The sequence below is a fragment of the Corvus cornix genome, chromosome 3 (genome assembly GCF_000738735.6).
Source record: "Corvus cornix cornix isolate S_Up_H32 chromosome 3, ASM73873v5, whole genome shotgun sequence".
NCBI lineage: Eukaryota > Metazoa > Chordata > Aves > Passeriformes > Corvidae > Corvus > Corvus cornix.
In genome coordinates, this window is record NC_047056.1 from 31,095,224 (window position 1) to 31,113,716 (window position 18,493).

The following is an 18,493-nucleotide window of genomic DNA, read 5'->3' on the forward strand; positions in this document are numbered from 1 at the left end:
CACAAGCTCTAATTCAGTCTGGCAGCTGGGAGGTTTAACTCTCCTGAGAGCAGAGCCGAGCTTGCATGAGTAATACCTAACCACTCGGAACACTGATAGGAGACAGGGACTGGGCTAGTGGGGGTGCAGGGCTGCGCTGAGGGGCTGAGGTGACAGGGAAAGCAACTCAAGCAGAATCAACTCAAAAATGAGAGTTAACCCATCCTCCCTCCTACCAGCCATCGGGTCCAGTGCGGCAATGCTGAAGCCCAGGATGCAGCACTGGCAGCATCTGTCCTGTGCTCCCTGGCAAGGTGAGCTGAGGGATGCTTGGGTCGGTTGAGGTTTTTGTTTTGTCTTGGATAGTCTCTGCCAGATGAACTGTACTTAGAGAGTCATGAATAAATGATAGCCCGGCGATGGAGCACTGTCTTCCACAGCTATTCCATGGGGAGGGAGGAGCGTTCTTCATTATAGTGATGTGGCCAGACAGAGGTTATCAGAGCCACCCTCTGGAATTCAGTCTGTCTCTTCACTAGCTGTAAAGAGAGCCCCAGGTGACAAGATTTCTCACCTAGGGCACAGTTTCACCATCTATTTAAGCATGAGTTTATTATCAGTTCTCCAAGACCATCTGCCACCCCCTCCCCATTCATAACTACATCTGCCATCTCCTTAGGGAGAGCTCTGAGCACACGCGCACACACACACACACAAATACATAGCAAGGCCTCTCAGCCATGCAGTTGCCCAGATGCAAGCACAGAACATTGCTGCTGCAGCCACCAGGCTGACAGGAATTACACAAGAGGGATATAATTTAGAATGAAGTTTTGTTAAAATATCTGGGGGGTTTGTTCATTCACTTTATAAGTTCGAGGATTTTTAGCGCATCTTTGTACCAAACATTTTCTGTTTATGGAAGCGAATGCTGTGGCCGAGAGCAGAGTGAGTTAGGTGTGATCCCCATTCAAGGGATTAACCAATCCTCTTGCCCAACTTCCTACACATCATACACACACATACACACAGTGAACAACAGAGGAGGTAGAAACTTCCCTGTTCAGTGTGGGACTCTGAGCAACAGTGGGAATCTTCTCAGGAAGGGCGTTAGCTGGGCAACTTGCCGACCACCTACCACATGCAGACAAACCTGATCCGCTCTGGGTTGTGTCACCACACTGGCATGATGGCTCCCATACATAACAGGAGTGCACAACGGAAGGATGAGAGGCATCCAACGCAGACTGCAAGGAGAAAAATTCTGGCTGGAAATAATCCCTTATTGAAAAAGCAAGCAGATGCCCAGAGCAGCATCCCTGGAGAGATTCAAAGTGACCCTGTGACTTCAGCCAGACTTACCAGGAGACAGCAGCCAGCGCTTTCTGGGCTGACTACCCCAGAGAATGGGTACCTGAGGAGGACCTGCTTTGCATTGCTCTGTTGGAAAGCTTGGCCTTGCTTCTGGGCACTGAATCTTGAAAAGTCATGTTCCTCCTTTCCTCTATTGGGGCAGAAAGTGAAGTGACCCAGTTTGGTGCACTACAGAATGGATTTGCTGTCAGATATATGGAACCACAATCAGAGCAGAGAGTCTGTTGTCTTTCCTGCAACTTTCATCGCTCTTCCAGGGCTTCTGCTTCCCTTGAATGCCCACCTCACAGGGCTGAGCTCTCTGAGCTGGAGCTGGAGCCCCAGACAGAAGTCCAGGTTGTTGCTTGAGGTGCCCAGCAACGTCTCTGGTGGGGAGAATGCAGAGAGAGCTTCAAATGGGGATCTAGCACCTTTCTTATGGACTCAGAATTTCTGATTCTGCGGATGAGGGAAAAGGGCTGCATCCCCAGGGAATGGGGCAGCTCAGTGCTCATGTGGGACCAAAGCTGTGCAGTGGACAGTCTGCATGGGGGGAAGGTAGCACCAGTCACGTTGCCTGCTGTGAATTATTGTGGCAGTAACTGCTTATCACAATGTCAGGTAACCCATGTTGCTTAAAAATTACAGAACCACAGCTGGTAATTGAAGGGCCATTATTTTTCCTCAGACCAGACACAGACTGGGTATAATCTCCCTTTCTCCATATCTCCTAGCTGCACTTCACTTATTTTACCCAGTTAACAGCTCAAAGAACAGCGAAGATGCTGGTGCCGGGCCAGGCCTTCGTTTCGTTTAGTAAATCAGAGGGCTGTGCTTGGGGACAGGACATTATCAGGGACAATACCCGGGGGTCCCGGTAGCCTAGGGACTCCTTCCCATGTCCAAGCTCTGTCCTGATGCTCATGGCATCACAGTGTGGAGGTAGAGCGCTGGTGCCTTGAGCAGCGTGTGTCGACACTGACCTCTAGTGGGAATAGATCCCTTTCTCTTTGGATTTTCCCAGCAGTTTTAACCATTTTAAGTGACACATATTAAAGGGGACTGGAGAGAGCCCAGAATCAGAGCTTCGTTTTAAAAACCCTCAAAACCAAATCAGATCAAGACTTGCCTTATATTACATTTAATTATTTTTAATCCCTCTACCACTACCTTCAATATATTATATATAGGTATTTATGCATGTGTATATCTCTCTGTATTTAAAGCCTCTGAAAATAATGGAAGTCCAAAACTTGTGCAGCCAGGCAGAAAAGTTTTCTATTAGGAAGACAGCATGAAAGGGAGCCCAAGCCTTGCAGAATGAGTAATAGAAGGCAAATAATGGGGCAAAGTGGCCAAGTTCCTCTTTCAGATTTTCCAGTGAAATTGTCTGAAAGGTTAATAGAAGCACAGCCAGTCGGAAGAGGGATGGCATGAGATGGTGCCTGAGCTGGGTGTTAGTGGGCGTAGTTGAAAGGTCAGAGCAGAGGCTGGCTAGCCATGGATGCCTGGGGGCATAGCTGATGTTAATGGCAAGTGCCTGGTCTCCCCTGCTCAGCTGCAGCCGACCACGGCAACACAGCCCAGGGAGAGCACTAGCCAGCTCAAAAGTGTTCAAGGCTCACCTTAAGGAAGCTGCAAGATCACAAGCTCCAGCTAATTTCACATCAGCAGCAGAGGAAGGCCACTTGCAGGGGCTACTTGATAGCCAGAGGCATAGACAGCTTGCAATGGACCAGACTGTAAACTCCCCAGTGGTAGATCTTGAATTGCCTCTTTGCAGAGCTGGTCCAGGGCTTACTACTCCAGGTTCTGTGCTTTGGCTGAACTGTTCCTGGACATGTGCTAGTCCTGGAATCAGGATCCACACCTATTCCCCAACTGGAAGAGTACATCACAATAAAATCAAGGTGTGACTGTTGCTTGATGGAAAGGTAAGCTGCAACTCCTTCACAGAAAAATGAAATCTTTGTGTATCACCACATAGATTTGTGCTGATTTGACCATTTTATCCATAGGAAAGTGTACAAGGAACCATTCCGTGATGGAGCTGCAGCTAGTATGTCACCAGAGAAAATGGAAAAAGGCATTTAGGAAGGCAATTGATGGGTAACCTAGTAGCAGTTGGGTATGGAAAGCTGAAAGAATAGAAATTCTGTGTGGGGATCAGGAACAACAGCTACAGGTGGAGCTGGGATGCAGCCACCACCAGGATGTGAGAGGGAGTGACATGGATACATGGCCCAGATCCCCAGACTGCACTGGACAGAGCTGACAGATGTGGGAGACGCTCCTTTCCCTTAGTAATTGTAATCTTGCAGCTACACGGTGCCAGAGACACAACTGGAGACACTGAAACAGATCCTGAGCGTGGAAGGAAAACCTGTGACTGGAAGTCATTGATGCCAAAAGAGACTTACCTGCCTCCCTGCTGCTGCCCTCACACCCCAAAAGCTTTCTTCCTACAAACCCAAAGTGACAGCTGCAGTGTGGGATAAGGATACATTTGTTGCTCTGCATGTGGTTTCTGCGAGCCCATCCAGTATCCATCACCAAGCTCTTCCCAGGGAAGCTTCCTTGCAGGAGATTGTTCCCCTCCTGCTCAGATGAACTGGAAGAATGGGGACCCTGCAGAGACAAAAAGACATCTCAAGCAAAAAGTGAAACTGATTTTAAAGTGTCAGGTGTGTTCAGAGCTATCTAGGTTGTCTTTTGAGGAAAGCCCATTGCTTGGGACACTGGCAAGTAATTACATGACATCTATGCAGATCCATGAGGAACAAACACCACTGGAGTTTTGGCACTGGGAGGAGAGCACTGAAATGCAGTCTGGTCAATCATTCACAGGCAGTGAACTGGGCCTTCATTTGACCTTCTCTTTTCAACTTTGATCTCTATGTCTTGGCTGCTCTTGTGTGAGCCCTGGCAGCCACTCTAGGCTTCGAAAGGATTTCTATTCGCAACACAGAAAGGTGATGGGAAGCGGCTGGACCAAGAGGCTTGTACAGCCAACTACCTCCTGGCTTTTCTTGTAAAGGCAGAACAGATGAGAAGGTGTCTCAGCGGGTGGAACAGTTTGATGTGTGCACATGGGAAAAGCAGACGTCTTGTTTGCACCTCTGCCACAAGTGACAGCCACCATATTGTTTCCCACAGAGCCTGTGGCTTCAGTCAGCACCTGCACACGCAACAGCATCCTCACCCACACACCGCCTGGTTTGACAAGGTCCCTCCCTCCCCTGGCAAACCTGCGTGCTATTTAAAGAACCCAAACCAACAGGACAGGGGAGGAGGCAGGCTCAGGACGCACTGCCGTGCGCTGCTCGGCGCAGGGAAGTGCAGTGTGGCCGCTTCCCTCCCCTGCACACGCCTACGCTGCCGTGGCCACCGTAATCTGCCTCCCTCTCGGTGCTTCTGCGCTCCCCCAGACAAAGAGGGCGGGGAGAGGCAGCCCCTGGTAGTGCCGGGGCGGGGCGGCGGCGGGGGAATCCCGGGCAGGCGGGCCGGCCGCGGCTGAGTCAGTGCGGGCAGGGGCCGGAGGAGGAGCCGGAGCCGCGGCGCCTTAAGACTGCACCGGCCGCTGCGCTGTGGCTTTCCGGCCATGAGCCCCCCGGCAGCGGGGCCGGGAGCGGGACCCGGGCCGGGGCAGGCGGACGGCGGGCGCTGAGCCATGTCGCGGGCGGCGGGCGGCGAGTGCCGCAAGGAAGCGGCGGGCTGGGAGGGCGAGGACGGGCAGTGCGACTCGGGCATCGAGTCGCTGCGCTCGCTGCCGGGCGGCAGGGAGACCCCCGCCGCGCCCGAGGGCCGCCCTGAGGCCCTCGAGGAGACCCTCGCCGAGGCCGCCGCCGCCGAGGAGCGCCTGGATTCCAGCTACGGCTCCGGCGCCCTGCTTGAGGCGCTGCCCGGGCTGCCGGGGGCTCCGGGGGGCCGCCCCGAGGAGCCGCCGCCTCGGCCCGAGGGACTCAGCCGGCAGCAGCTGCAGGCCCTCTCCTACATTTCGGAGGACGGAGACACGTGAGTGACCCCCGGGGAGCTGCGAGCGCGTCCCCCCAGCCCCGGGCTGCTCCCCGTGCGGCCGGCCAGCGGCCGGGAGCTGCTGCCTAGAGATAAGCCAGGCTGTAGTGGTCCCCAGCCCTCTCCCGAGGAGCATCCGTTCAGCTGGGCTGTGAAGGAGTCCCCGTGCCCCTGTCCTAAGAGCCTCCCGCCTTGCCTTGGTGTGCGTGGATGCTTGGCATCCTGGTGTAGGTTTGGGTGGATGACCCTCCTCACCCGGCTGAGGGGTATCTGAGCCAGGTCCAGCAGAGTGAGCAGGAAGAGATGCACCCCAGGCTACATGGCACAGAATGGACCCACCATAGGAAGCCAGCTTCCGCTTGCCATGGGGGCTGCTAGCAACTAGAAGAAAGGGGGGAGCAAATCAAGCCGCCCCCCCCCCCCCCCCACTGTCTCTTCCTCAGAGAATGCAATGTTTCCTCCACAATGGGGGGAGGCTTGGCTGTGTGAGATGGCACATAAGCAAGTCCTGAAACAAGATTGGCTCTTCAGGGCAAGGCCTTGCAATGGCTGTGTTAGATGCTGCTCAACTGAGCAACCCAAGAACTATTTGTTCTCAGGTGGGAATCGCCTTGCTTTGCCAACTTGCCTGCAGAGCCGCAGTGTTTGGCACAGTTGTGACGCACGCCCCGATGTGGGGCTGCCCTCCTGAGGTTCTGTGACGGAGACAAGTGTTTCTCTTAATGAGGGGGGGCTTCCCACATCTGAAATGCCCTCTCAAGGGTAGAGGCATCATGCCAGAGTTATTTGGTTTGGCTTCTGGTAATTACCTTCAGCTAATCACAGCGTTTTTTCCTGTTGTACATTCCCTCGATGGAAGGTTTTCATCATGAGTGTACACGCAGAGCATGAGCGAAGCGTTCTCACAGCTGAGGGCAAAGCTTTGCCCCAAACCCAGGCTGGAGTTTAATACTGAGTAATGGTGCAAGAGGAAGAGAAACTAAGAAGCACTGACATGAGCAAGCAAATGTCTTCAGTAGCGGGAATAGCAAGAAGGCTCTGTCCTTGCCTGGCAGAACACATCTGGACTGAAGCTGAAGATGAGCTGGGAGACAGCCTGAGTGTTTACTTCCCTGTTAGGAAGGAGTCTGTGCATCTGCTAATTAGTTCATTAATGCTGACTGTGGGATCTGTTCTGAGGATTGGCTGGAAGGCTCATGGCAAGCAAAGTTAGACTAAACCCAGCCTCCCACACTCCCCAGACAGGCTTTCTAGTCCTGTCCTATCTACAGGCTGATTCTGCCGCTCCTCAGAATGGAGGAGCTTCACCACTTTTCCTAGCCTGTAATGCTACAGCCAAGGTGTCCATGGAGGGAGCCAGGCATCTTTTAATCAGAGCTGTGGAAGTAACATTTCCCTGCTGGCTTGTCTGTCATGGTGTGCCCAGGGCTCCTTGCTTACTGCTTTATTAGTGAGCCCCATAGATGCAGCTGCTTGGAGATGCTTTTAGTGCTTGAGGCTGTCTTGTTTGGTGGTTGAAGCCCTTTGCCTGTCAGACTTGCTTGGAGAGACTTTATGCAAACATCTCATTAGCTAGGAAAACATTAATCAGTGGTGCCTTGGTTACTGTAGGCAGGAGAGGCTCTCAGAGAGCTCCCCAAACGGTTGCCTTTGCTCTTCTGTTTTCTCTCACTCACAGTGCAGTTCAGAAGAGGAAATCTGTAAAGAGTGAGGGAGGGAGTGATAGGTCTGCTGGTTGTACAGCTCTGGGTTTGCCGTGTCCACGCAGGCGACAGCTTTCCTGGGATCTACTCCCACTGCTGGGAAAAGAAACTATTCTTGTGGTTAGAGTGGTGAGGCTGTGGATTTGTGCCTCCGCTATTCTTGTCTCTCCTCCTGACCCTGCGGCAGAGGTAGGTGGCATTTATATTTAGAAGTGCTGAACATCCACCGCTCAGGTTGATGCAAGTGGGGACTGTGAGCACCCATCGACTCATTAAACTGCCACTGGTTTTGTATGTGAAAACAAGTCAGGGCTGATAGTAATGCTAAAGTGTATGGTGCAATTGCTCGTCCAGTGACAGAAGGTCCCAAGAGAGATGGGATCACAGGGCCACAGACTACATCCCTTTCATCAGCCAGACAAACCCATCTTCTTTTCTTCTTTTCATCTCTGTCAGCAGCACGTTTCCTTGTGTGCCTTTTTTGAATGTGTGCCACAAAACAGCTCCAGGCAGAGAGTTAAAATCATGCTATCATTATATTTCAGAAGACTTGGGCAACTACACTTTCCTGTAATTGTAATTTTGAACATACAAAAAGTACAGGGGTTTTGACCAAGTAGTTCCTGTTTGCTCAGATGCCCTGGCTGCTACTGAGCTGAGAGGAGCACTGGGCTTGCACAAAGGGAGCTGGCAAAAGTCTTGGCTCTACATCTGACAAAAATCTTCACTGTCCATAGCTCCCTCAGGCTCACCCACCTGTGCCATCTCAAGGTGTGCCTGTGTTTGTCAGCCTGGTACTCGTGGGGTAAGAACAGGAGGTGGAGGCAGAGGTGCTTGGACAGCTGGAGTGTCAGCAGGATCCTCCTTGGATACCTCCCTGCCTGCCTCCGCAGGAGAGGTGTGTCAAAGCAGGCAGGATGAAGCAATGGGGCTAAAACTGTCTCTCCCTGTGCTCCAAGTTAGAAGGAGTCTCACTTCGGCAGGAAGGAAGTTGGCTAGCAGGGAAGATGGGGGTGTGATGGCCAGTGAAATGCGTGGGTGCTGTCTTCCAAGAATTATTTGCCCAAATGTCACCCTCTCCATGACTCCCTAGTGCCACTGGCAGCCCCTCTACCTCAGGGAAGTCAGAGCTGCAGTAATCGGGCACTGGTGCATTAGTCCCTGAGAGAGTGGCTCAGCTGTGAGGGCAGGAGATGTCAAGCATGAGGAGTGGAGTGGCAAGCGGAAGATAGTGGCTGCACCTTGAGCAGTGATCTGTACCCCGTTTATTGTGTGGGCAGGTAGAGAACAAACCCTGTGCACTCAAGCTCAAATGGTCTCCTCCAAGCATCTGTCTTTTCTATGTGACCCAAGACTCCAAATATCTGTCTCTTCCATGTAAACAAGCTCCTTTTCTGCTGACGTGGGTCCTGATGGGACTGCTCTGCGTGGAAGTGAAGAGAGGGGCTTTCCAGCTGTAGGCCTGGCTACCTCTGAGCAGACTACAGGCAGATTTATTGTTGTGCTCCAGACCACCTCAATCTTTGTTAAGATTCACTGAGGAAACCCCATCCCTCCCAGCCTCATCTGGCAGATGCACAATTCCAGCATCCTGGGAAAAGGATGGGGGTGGGACCAGCTCCTTCAAGGTGAAATGGGGTGTGAAGGGATCACCTGTCTTGTTCCAGCACAAGAGAAAACCTTCCCATTTCCTTGGGCTGATGTCAGCCTCTGCCATCTCTGGAGAGGCAGAGTTGATTCATTAGTGTGTGAAGTTAAAGCAGAGTTTCCTCTCTCTAGGACTATATCATCTATCTTAAAAATATGTTTCCCTTTCTGCTCGTGCTGGTCCTTGGGCCACACACCACTTTCTACCATTGATACCTGATGCCGCAGTGATGGAGAGGCTGGGGGCTATGCCTCTGCTGGAGAGTGACTGTCTTCTGCATGGGGCCCCGTATGCAAAGCAGTGCAGCACCTCTGCAGCAGTAAAGGTCGGGGGACCCCAGCTTAATCACAGGAGGGAGACCTAGGCCTCCTTCAGATGGAAAATGGGACTGTGTGGTTTTGGTTGGGTTCGTGTTTCAGGGAGGGAGGGGAGCAGAGGAAGCCTGACTTCCTCCTTCCACCAGAGACAAGTAGTGCCCATCTGCTGATAAGAAATCACGTGCCAGTGACTCGTGGGCTGAAATGCCTTAACAAGTGCTTGGGGACAGTTAATCGAGTAAAATCAGGGCCCCATGGGGGCTGATGTTCTGAACTCTGCTCCACATGATGGCAGTGAAGGGGCCTCCCTTGCCTGCATGGGTTGTTGCTGAGCACAAAGGCTCATCTTGAAGGGGCCAAGAGCCACTTCTAACCATTCACTGGCGTGTGCCAGTCATAACCCTCCCAAGTCATGTAGTCCTGGCCTGGAGATCTTCCCTGAGCAGGGGAATAGAGGTTGTCCCCATTCAGGCTGTCTGCTCCAGTGTGGCTGTTTTCTCACTGCTGTCCCTGCTGTACAGGGGCGTTGCTGACCCCCTGTGCCCTGTGTGCCTGGGGGAGTGCTCAGAGTGTGACAGTGAAGATAAAAGAAGGGGAAGGAAGGAAGAAGAAGCAGAGTACTGGAGAGACTCACTTTTAGGAGGAGGATTAAAGAAGTCTGATGCAGAGAGCACACCTTGTTGCTGGTCAGGCTGGGAGTCCCCCTGCTTTTCTGGGCTGGGCTGTTGCCAGCTGCCCAGCAGTGGGATGCCTGTAGTTAATGGGAAGTGGGGATGCTCCTGGTTTTACCAAAGGGTCTTCAGAAACCTCCTTGCTTGATTGCCAGGATTCAAGTCCATCTCAAGTTACTCCCTAGCATGCTGCCAGTTGTGGGGCCTTAGAGAAAGTGAGTCCTAACATGGGTCTGCCAGGAGGAAGAAGAGATTTTCCCGTGTCCAGCTCCCTGTCCCTGAACTCTCAGCTTTTCCTCCGTGCGTGCTCAGGAGTTTGGTAAAGAAGAGAGAGCTTGGTGTCCCTCCAAGCAAGGCCAGGCAGCTCTGCACAAGTTGCTTTGGGATGCCAATTCCAGCCAGGAATTGCTGGCTGCTGCAGGGGTCACGTACATACAGCCTTGGTGTAAAGTGGGTAAGTCCTGGCAGCCTTCTGAGATCGTGCATGCGAGAGGTTTTTTTCCTTGTTTGGATGATTTCAGCCTGGCCTGGAGGAAGTTTCTTCAAACTTTCCGCCTGCCTAGGTTTGCCTCGGGCCTGGGGAGAAACACAGGGAACTTCCGCACAGAGGAAGGGAAAAAATGGCTGGAAATTTCCATGTCCTGGGATGCAGAAGCCTGGCTGTAACAGATCAGCCAAGATGGGGAGGGCTTCAGGTCCTTGCACTCTGCAGGCAGGCTCAACTGCTGCGGGGAAAGGGTTGGGCTCAGCTAATTTAACACAGAAATTTTCATTTTTTATTGGCTTGGGTTTGGGTTTTTTTAGTATAATGTGAATAAATGAGGAGTCAGACATGCCTGTGTAGGAAGAGGTTGTGGGATCTGAGCTGTCAGAGTGGTTACTGCATGCCTCTCAATGAGCTGCGTGGGATGCTCTCTGTGTCACAGCGTTGGGAAGCCCCTCTGACTGGGGCAGATACGCAGCTGAAGGGAGCCCCTGAGGTATCTTAGACCCACGGCTTGTGCCTCATTAAAAGAAAATCCTGGGACAGTGAGAATACCTGTGGGGTTGTAAATGATTGCTAGGATGTGTTGTACAGGCTCTGGCAAAGTCCAGGCACTTCCCTGTTGTTAGAGGCTCTTCTGACCTCAAGATATCTCTTTGTGTACAGAAACTGTAGAATGCATTTGCCTCCCAAGGAGTGAGGTATGAGTTTGTTCTGTTTGATATGGATTAACCACAGTCAATGGATTTCTTGGGATGTTTGCTGCTTTTATTGAAATTGTTCATCATGCTTCTCTGACGGTGACTGGCCCCTGCTAGGGTGGGCTGACCTGTTTTCTGGCTTGGCCCATCTGTGCATAGATGGTAGTATGGGACAGGCCCCTTGTTTTGCAGGGAACAGCCCACATGCATCTGATGTTTAGTGCTTCTGCAATCCCAGACCCACCATCTGCTCAGAAATGGAGCAAAATTCTCAAATGTGTGGGTGCAGTCTAGAGGGTGTGAGACCAGGGTCGGGGCACCTTCTTGTCCCCACCTCACTGAAAAATGAGGCACCCACAGCCCTCCTGCAGTGCCTTTCCTGCCAGTCAGCCTCCAGCACTCCTCTTCCTCAAGCACTCAGACCAGACCCTCTGCAGAGCACCCCAGGAAAGGTGGGACTGTCTCCTCTGCTCACCTGTCGGTTCTCACCTCTCACTTGGGCCCCAGGAGCAGCAGGCTGGGAAGCAGCTGCTGCCCAGACTGGAGATCAGGAATGCTGAACCCAGCATGGCTGAAAGAACTTTACATCCCTCTAGCTGCAACCTCCCTCCAGTCCCATCCCAACTCCCCCTCCACTCAAATTCAAGCTGTGCCCTTCCCAGGGAAGGGGCGAAGAAACCTGCAGGGCAGGAACACAGAACATGGGAGGAGGCAGCTGGGATCCGCTGCTCCCTTGGAGCTGACAGAAGGCAGCTGGAACAGCTTTATGGAGCAGGGCAGCATTGCGTTGCTATGTGGGGAGGAAGGAAGGGAGCCAGGCTGGGCTGGTTCAGGGCTGCAGGGCAGGATTGAGCTGTGCTTGCTGAGCCCGCTGGCAGAGGCTCATGCTGATGGCTGAGGAAGCGGTTAGCAGCGCAGGTTACAGGGCTGGAAGAGGAGAGCAGGGTAAGCGTGGAATTCCCCTGTTCTCCTCCTCCTTTGCTCTCCTTTCTATTGCTGCTGGGGCCATTTCCTCCCATGAACAAGTTTCTCTTGTGTGAATTGTTTGCATGATTTCCTACAGTTCCACTCAGCCAAAACAAGGAGCTGGGAATGAGCTGTTCCTGCTGCAGACAGGGACCTTGTCTAGAGAGGGAGAAAAACTTGTCAAAGCAAATTCAATTGAATGCTGGATCCCCTGATTTAGGTGCTTCTGAGGTGAGATGGTGAAGGGAGAGGCTGCTTTGAGGACAAGGTGTCTTCCTCTACAGATGGGGGGATCTGCATGGTCAGCTCCTTTTCTACAGAGGTGGAAAAGGATAGCCAGAGAACTGGTGGGGCTGCATCAGTTCTGCTTGTGTGTCAGAGCTGGGTGTCACTGTGGAAATGGATGCTCTACTGTGCTTAAGCTAGGACCACTTTGGGCATGGCATGTTCAGTCCCAGGGACATCCCCAGGGATAGCCCCAACCCCTCTGCTCCAGGGTTATCTCCATGATGATGGGTAGATCACTTTGTGCCAGGGATGTCCTGTGCCTTTGTGATTCAGAGCATTGAATCCCCTTATGCCAGGACAGAGCTGGTGAGCAAGTGGAAAAGCTGAGAATGAACCCAGCAGTCTGTACTCCTGCCACATTTCCTCTGCCCACAGCTCCTCCATCCCTTGCCCTCTCCAAAATTCCCCTTTGCCCTTTCTGACAGTTCCTGCTGAACACCCACCCCTGTGGCTGCAGCCAGGAGCACTGCAGGCAAGAGCCTGAGGAGGGAGGGAGCAGGCAAGTAGAGGAAAGCAGAGGAGAGATGTGCAGAGAGCCTGGGATGGGCAAGGATCTGATGGCAGGGCGGAGGGCTCGTTCTGGCAAGGGCACACTGCTGTGGCTGGGCGAGGAGCAGTGCCTGGCAGCGAGCAGGTGTCTCTCCATTGCCATGCCCTGGCTCTGGCACATCATGTGCCAGCATGTAGCAGCCCATCAGCAGCTGGGCCACGTGGCTGCCGTGGCACAGACAGAGAGGTATGCTCATAGCCTTGGTGGAAAAAAGTGGAGACTGGCACGATGCCTGCGCCTCATGTCTCCTGGGTGTAAGAGGTTTCCTGGGCTAGGAGAGAATCCCAGTTCCTGGTTGGCAGCACTGCCCGTGGCACAGAATGCCTCGGTGCACGTGTGCTCATGGTGAGCTCCTCCCAGCCCGCTGGCCTTGTCATGATTCCCCCAAGTAGCTCAGGTTCCTGCAGCCATTTCAGGAAGTTGAGGGTTGGCAATGAGGAAAGGCAGGAACGAATGCAGAAATGAAAGCCCAGGAGGAGGCTGCACCGGGTGGAGAAGGAAGAGGGGGGGAGAAGCAATGCTTCAAAGCAGGCACATCCCAGCTGCAAGGTGAAAGCCTGAACTCTGGCCAGGAGGATGACGGTCACCCTCGTTGCCTCTGCAGCATGGATGCTCAAACTAGCTCAGCCCCGAGCAGCTCCACTGTCTTGTTGAGCTGCAAAGGCAGCCCAGCCAGGAAAAGTGAGGTGCTGGCAGTGGCAGAGGGCTGCTCGGGGGTTTCCACCTCCCCGGGGTGACTGCCCCACTCGTCCCCACATGACAGTGCAGTGTGGTGTGGGTAGTAACAGAGGGGCCCGGGGGATTCCTGGGGCACGAGGGCTGTCTGCCGTGGAACACAACCCTGAGCCCTGCTCTCTCCCCTGGGAGCCCAGTGTGGCTCTGGAAAGCGAAAGCACTGGCGGTTTAAAGTTCAAGCTGAATTGCTGTGGAAAGTCCCCTATTTGAGCAGTCTTAACTCTGCTGTACCTGAAAAAGGCAGATCCTGCAGCCTCTTCCCGCACGTGGTGCCTGGGAGCAGGTTTGGAGAAACAGGGGCTGTCCCTGCAAGTGTGCAAAGGCCACCTCAGCAGAGGTGCTGCCACAGGGACTGGGGCCTGATGCAAAACGCAGCAGGGAATATCCCTGCTCGGATCATACCCAGGCTAGGGTCAGCAAAGGCCTGATGAGGGGAGGGGCATTCTTGCAGCTGTTTGCCTTGTTCCTGGGCTGGGCACCTTGGCTGTGCCTCTGCCCCATGGACCACTGAGGGTGGCCAGACTCTGCCCATGGGGCTGCATGGCCCCTGCTTGCAGCCCCCTCCCCTGCCCTGGGAGTGCTGGCAGTGAGGGGGCACCCCGTGGCTGTGCAGAGGCAAGCAAATATGGGTGGCCTCCCCTTCCAGTGGGGAATTCCCCTGACTGGGGCTTCCCTGGGGACAAAGCGTCTCCTGTTGGGCACAGCCTGTACCTCGGCAGCAGGGTGGAGAGGAGCTGGCCTTGTTTCGCCTTCAAAATCAGGTTTCAACTGAAGATGCCTGGGGTCCCAGATGCTGGCTTGATCTTCAAGCAGCACTTGGGAGGAGGTCAATAAAAGACATTTTTGGGACTGGCCTCTGAGCTTCTCAGCACACTCATGTGCAACTGGCAAAAAGGCAGTCCCAGCCCCACTTCTTGTCTGCAAAGCTTTAGGGCCAGGTGTTGCCCCTCCTGCCTGTGGAGGGATGCTCTCTATCCCCCACATCACAGGTGGCATCCCAAAGCTGTCTGGAGAGTGTCTTGTCAGGGCTGGCACAGCTCTCACCCTGCATATCTTGGCCCTGTCAGTCTCCATCAAAGCAGCATGGGTGACAGAGCCCAGCCTTCAGTTTGGAGCTGATTCCTTCCAGAGAGAGAGGCCACCCAAGGTCCCCAGTGCAGTGGTGAGGAGGGAGCAGGAGGCTCAGCTCATGCCTGCCATGCTGTACAGAGTGGGAGCTCCTTGCTGCTGACCACAGTGGCCAGGTTTGGCCTGAGGGTGCTGCCCTATGGTGGGAGGATAGCCCTTCAGTGCAAGGGGCCTGGGAGACAGGAGGTTGGCAGGGGGAACTGTAAATTCCCTCTTGGCTCTGCCTCTGTTGTGGTCTCGCTCGTCTTCTGACTGTGCTGGGGCTGGGGGACTCTGGGGTGCCTGGCCACCCCATGGCTGTGAGGACCACAGTCCTGAGGACCAGAGCTCCCTGCTGGCCACCAAGCTCTGACAGCTGCATCTCTGGTGTCCTTCTGTGCTGATGGGCTGCGTGCAGCCCTGCCGTGACAGTGCTAAAAGGGAAGGATGTGGGGGAGAGAAGAGGAAATCAAAGTGGACCGGCAGGTCAGCTGGCATAGGGACTGTGCCATGCAGGTGATCTTGGACCAGCCCTGGGCTCCTGCACAGCTTTGACTCTTTGCCTTTGTGGAGGGGAAAGCAGAAGTACAGTGTGCAGCTGGCAGCAGGGAACTGGAATTCCCCAGGCAGCTGCCAGAGCCCAGACCTCCCTCCGCAGCCACCAAACCCAGCGCTTGGACTCTGGAAAACACATCCCAGGCTCTTTGGACCTACACCAGTTGGAGGTCTGGCTTTGGACAGTGGCAGGTTGAAATCCTACACATGCTGTGAGGTCTGAGGGAGGACCCTGTGTTGCTTAGCAGGGACAGGAGGGTCTGTTCCCCATGGGGATCAGAGTAAAGGACTGCCCTGTGGAGCCTCAGACCATGTTCCTGCCTTGGCCTTCTGCTGAGCTTCCCCAGGGAGAGGGCAGGATGGAGGAGCTCCAAGCTGGAGGGAGGGAGACTGGAGGAGGCAGGGGGATTATTCCTTCATGCAGCAGGAAAGGATCTCTGCTCCTGAGCATGGCACTCAGGACTTACTTTTCTTTTTTTTCTTTCCTGTCACCATTATCCCCTCTGCAGGTTGGTTCATCTGGCCATTATCCACTGTGTCCCAGCTGTAGCACTCTGCTGCATTGCTCAGCTACCCAGGGAGGTGCTGGAGATCCAAAATGATCTTTTCCAGGTATGCTGTTGTGATAGGCAGAAGATGGGAGGAAGAGAAATGCTGCAGCTGTTTCCTGGATAGATGCCCAATCCATCTGCCCTTTCCCCAGGACCCCACACCTGCTTCCCCCAGAGCGTGGTGAAGGTCCCATGTGAGCAGCCTCTTTACAGGGAGGGGAAGAAGGGAGGTGGAGATACCCTGAGAGAGAGAAGTGTGATAGCTCCCAGCACCGTGGGGTGAAGGGTTCCTTTGCAAGGCCCCAGGACATTGCAGACAGCTGTGAAAGAGGCATGGCTGGAGTGTGGCAGGGTAGATAACTTGGGAGAATGAGCTCTGTCTCCATGGGTGATCCCTGAGCTGAGGTGCAGGGGAACAGCAAGCCATGTGACCCCACCAGTGTCAGCCACATGTAACCTCAGGACAGGGATGGGGGTCTCCTGGGTGGCAGTCAGCCCATGCTGCCAGGCTAGCTCCTGGACACTGATGGGGCTCATCACACCTGGTGTCCCATGGGACATTCTCCCCTTTCCTAATTTCTCTCCAGACCCCGCTCCACCTCGCTGTGTACCTGGAGCAGCCCAGTGTGATCCAGGCACTGATCCAGAAGGGAGTGAACCCTGGGCTGCAGGACCGCAATGGCAACACCCCGCTGCACTTGGCCTGTGAACAGCAGCACCTGCAGTGTGCCCAGCAGCTGCTGGAGGGCACAGCCACAGCGGATGGCACGACTCAGCCCCATAGGCACCACCAGGACCTGCAGCTCCAGAACTGGCAAGGTGAGACCTGAGGGCAGCCCGGTGGCAGAGCTGGTGGCCAGATTAGGGCAGAGATCATGAGATATGTATGCAGGGATCCAGGAGCACACAGAAGGGGAATGGGGCTGGGATTGGTGTGCCCCAGGGTGGTCTGAGCTGACTGTGGCTCTCTCTTCTGCCTCCCCATCACAGGCTTGGCCTGTCTGCACATCAGTACCTTGAAAGGGAACATCCCAATGATGTCTCTGCTTCTGGAGAGTGGTGCCAACATCGATGTTCGGGTAAGACTGGGCATGTGTGATGTTTTATAAAGGCTGGGATGGTGGGTCTCTCCCTTGGGCACTCCCTTCAGCCCTGGGGAAGACACTGCTGTGAGGCTTGGGGGCACTGAATTTTGAGGGAGCAAAGAGTAAAGGTCCTTGAGATGTTGTTGGGTGCTGTGACAGCAGTCAGGGTGGGGGCTGCCCTCTGCACCCAGTCGAAGGGGTGTGGGTGGGTGCTGCAGGGCCCAGCTGAGAGGACCCCCCCCCCACCAACACCCTTGTGACCTTTGGGTTGCAGGAGGGCACAAGCGGGAAGACCCCATTGCACCTGGCTGTGGAGTGCCACAACCGCAGGGCTGTGCAGTTCCTGCTGCGCAATGGGGCGTACGTGGATGCCCAGATGTACAACGGATGCACTCCGCTCCACCTGGCCGTGGGCCGCAAGGATGCTGCCATCGCCGCCGTCCTCTCACACTCTGGGGCTGACACCCTGCTGAGGAACATGGAGAACGAGACAGCTCAGGACCTGGCTGATGGCAACGACGATGTGAGTCTCTGTGGGGGGAGGCCTGTGGCTCTGCAAGCGTGTCAGGGGGTGCAGGAGTTGGATGATTAGAGGGAACCTCCCTGGAAGAGTTTCTAGCTGTTCCTATCCTTCCCTATAGGTTGTAGGCACTGGCTGTGTGGGGTGTGGGTAACTGCCTTTTGCCTCAAGCCCTAGGAAAAGCCCAGACAGGGTTTCTTGGCACTTCCCTGGGGAGGTGGGAGGCTGCAGGATTGGGTGGGGGGAAGGTTCGGGCCCTTACCCCAGCTTGGTGGAGACTCAACCCTGGATGCTTACATGTCCATACTCTTGGTCTTTGCAGCTCCTCGCCTTGCTGCCCTTCGATGACCTGAAGATCTCAGGGAAGCCTGTTGTGTGCTCTGAATGAGCAGGTGGACTCCTTTGGCCTGTCAGGCTGCCTCCTTCCTCTGTGCTGCTGCCCACTAGGATCTCGCCTGCCTGCAGTTCAGTGGGAGCAGAGACACTTTGGGAGACTTACCCCACTGCCCCTCCCCTCTTTGGAAAAGTTTTGTTTGCCTCAGGCTGCCTTCCCAGATGGAAGAAGGTGGCATTATGAGCACTACACAGGGGAGGCTTTTCTTTTAGTATCTGTGCACTCCAGCAGGACTGAATTTCCCCTCCCTGACATGGGTCTGACTTGTGGGGATCTCCAGCATACACAGGGAAGGAGCAGGAGAGGACTCATTTTCACACTGTAGGCCGGACAGAGCATCCTCTGGCACCCCATCAGAATTAAGTGTGGGGTGAGGAGAGTCAACACTCTAATAAATGTTTGTTGTTGCTGTGGGCACCAGAGGTCTCATGTGATCTAACCCACCCACAGCATCAGGAGGCTGCGCATCACCGCGGGGGCTTGGGGATGTGAGGGCTACAGGGGTTTCCCCAGTCTGCCCGCTCCCTTGGGTCCTTCACACCGCAGAAGGTGAGTGGGAGCACAGGGATTTCCCCACTTGCAGAGCCTTTCTACTGCTCAGGGCTAAGGCTGGGGGATCCCAGCCTGGTGCCCTATTCCCATACTGTCTTGCCGAGCATCTGGCTTCAGGGCTGAAAAAAGGGCATAGGAGATGCTGAAGACGTGGTTGTGGATCCCTGCTTCTGCCATTGTGCCTGACACCTTGCTGCTTTAGTGTGCTGTGGTTTCCTTTTTCACAGAGGACAGAAGGATCCTGCCCCATCTCCTGGCTTGGAAGGGGGCTAAAAAACTTAGGGCACAGATCTTCCCTGGGTTTTAGATTCTCCCAGGCT

At 54.4% G+C, this 18,493-nt stretch overlaps 1 protein-coding gene across 1 annotated transcript; it reads left to right on the forward strand.

Moving 5' to 3' along the window:
- Window positions 1-4,632: 4,632 nt before the first annotated feature.
- On the forward strand, window positions 4,633-18,038 carry NFKBIE (NFKB inhibitor epsilon). Its single transcript, XM_039568453.1, has 6 exons — window positions 4,633-5,346; window positions 15,581-15,683; window positions 16,210-16,441; window positions 16,613-16,701; window positions 16,982-17,230; window positions 17,550-18,038. The coding sequence occupies exons 1-6, from the start codon at window positions 5,003-5,005 to the stop codon at window positions 17,613-17,615; spliced, it is 1,083 nt and encodes a 360-aa protein (XP_039424387.1). The 5' UTR covers window positions 4,633-5,002; the 3' UTR covers window positions 17,616-18,038.
- Window positions 18,039-18,493: the final 455 nt, after the last annotated feature.

Coding starts and splice junctions, on each gene's coding strand:
- NFKBIE (XM_039568453.1), top strand. CDS start 5,003: ATGTCGCGGGCGGCGGGCGGCGAGTGCCGCAAGGAAGCGGCGGGCTGG. Junction 15,684..16,209: donor TCCAAAATGATCTTTTCCAG/GTATGCTGTTGT, acceptor ATTTCTCTCCAG/ACCCCGCTCCACCTCGCTGT. Junction 16,442..16,612: donor GCAGCTCCAGAACTGGCAAG/GTGAGACCTGAG, acceptor TCCCCATCACAG/GCTTGGCCTGTCTGCACATC.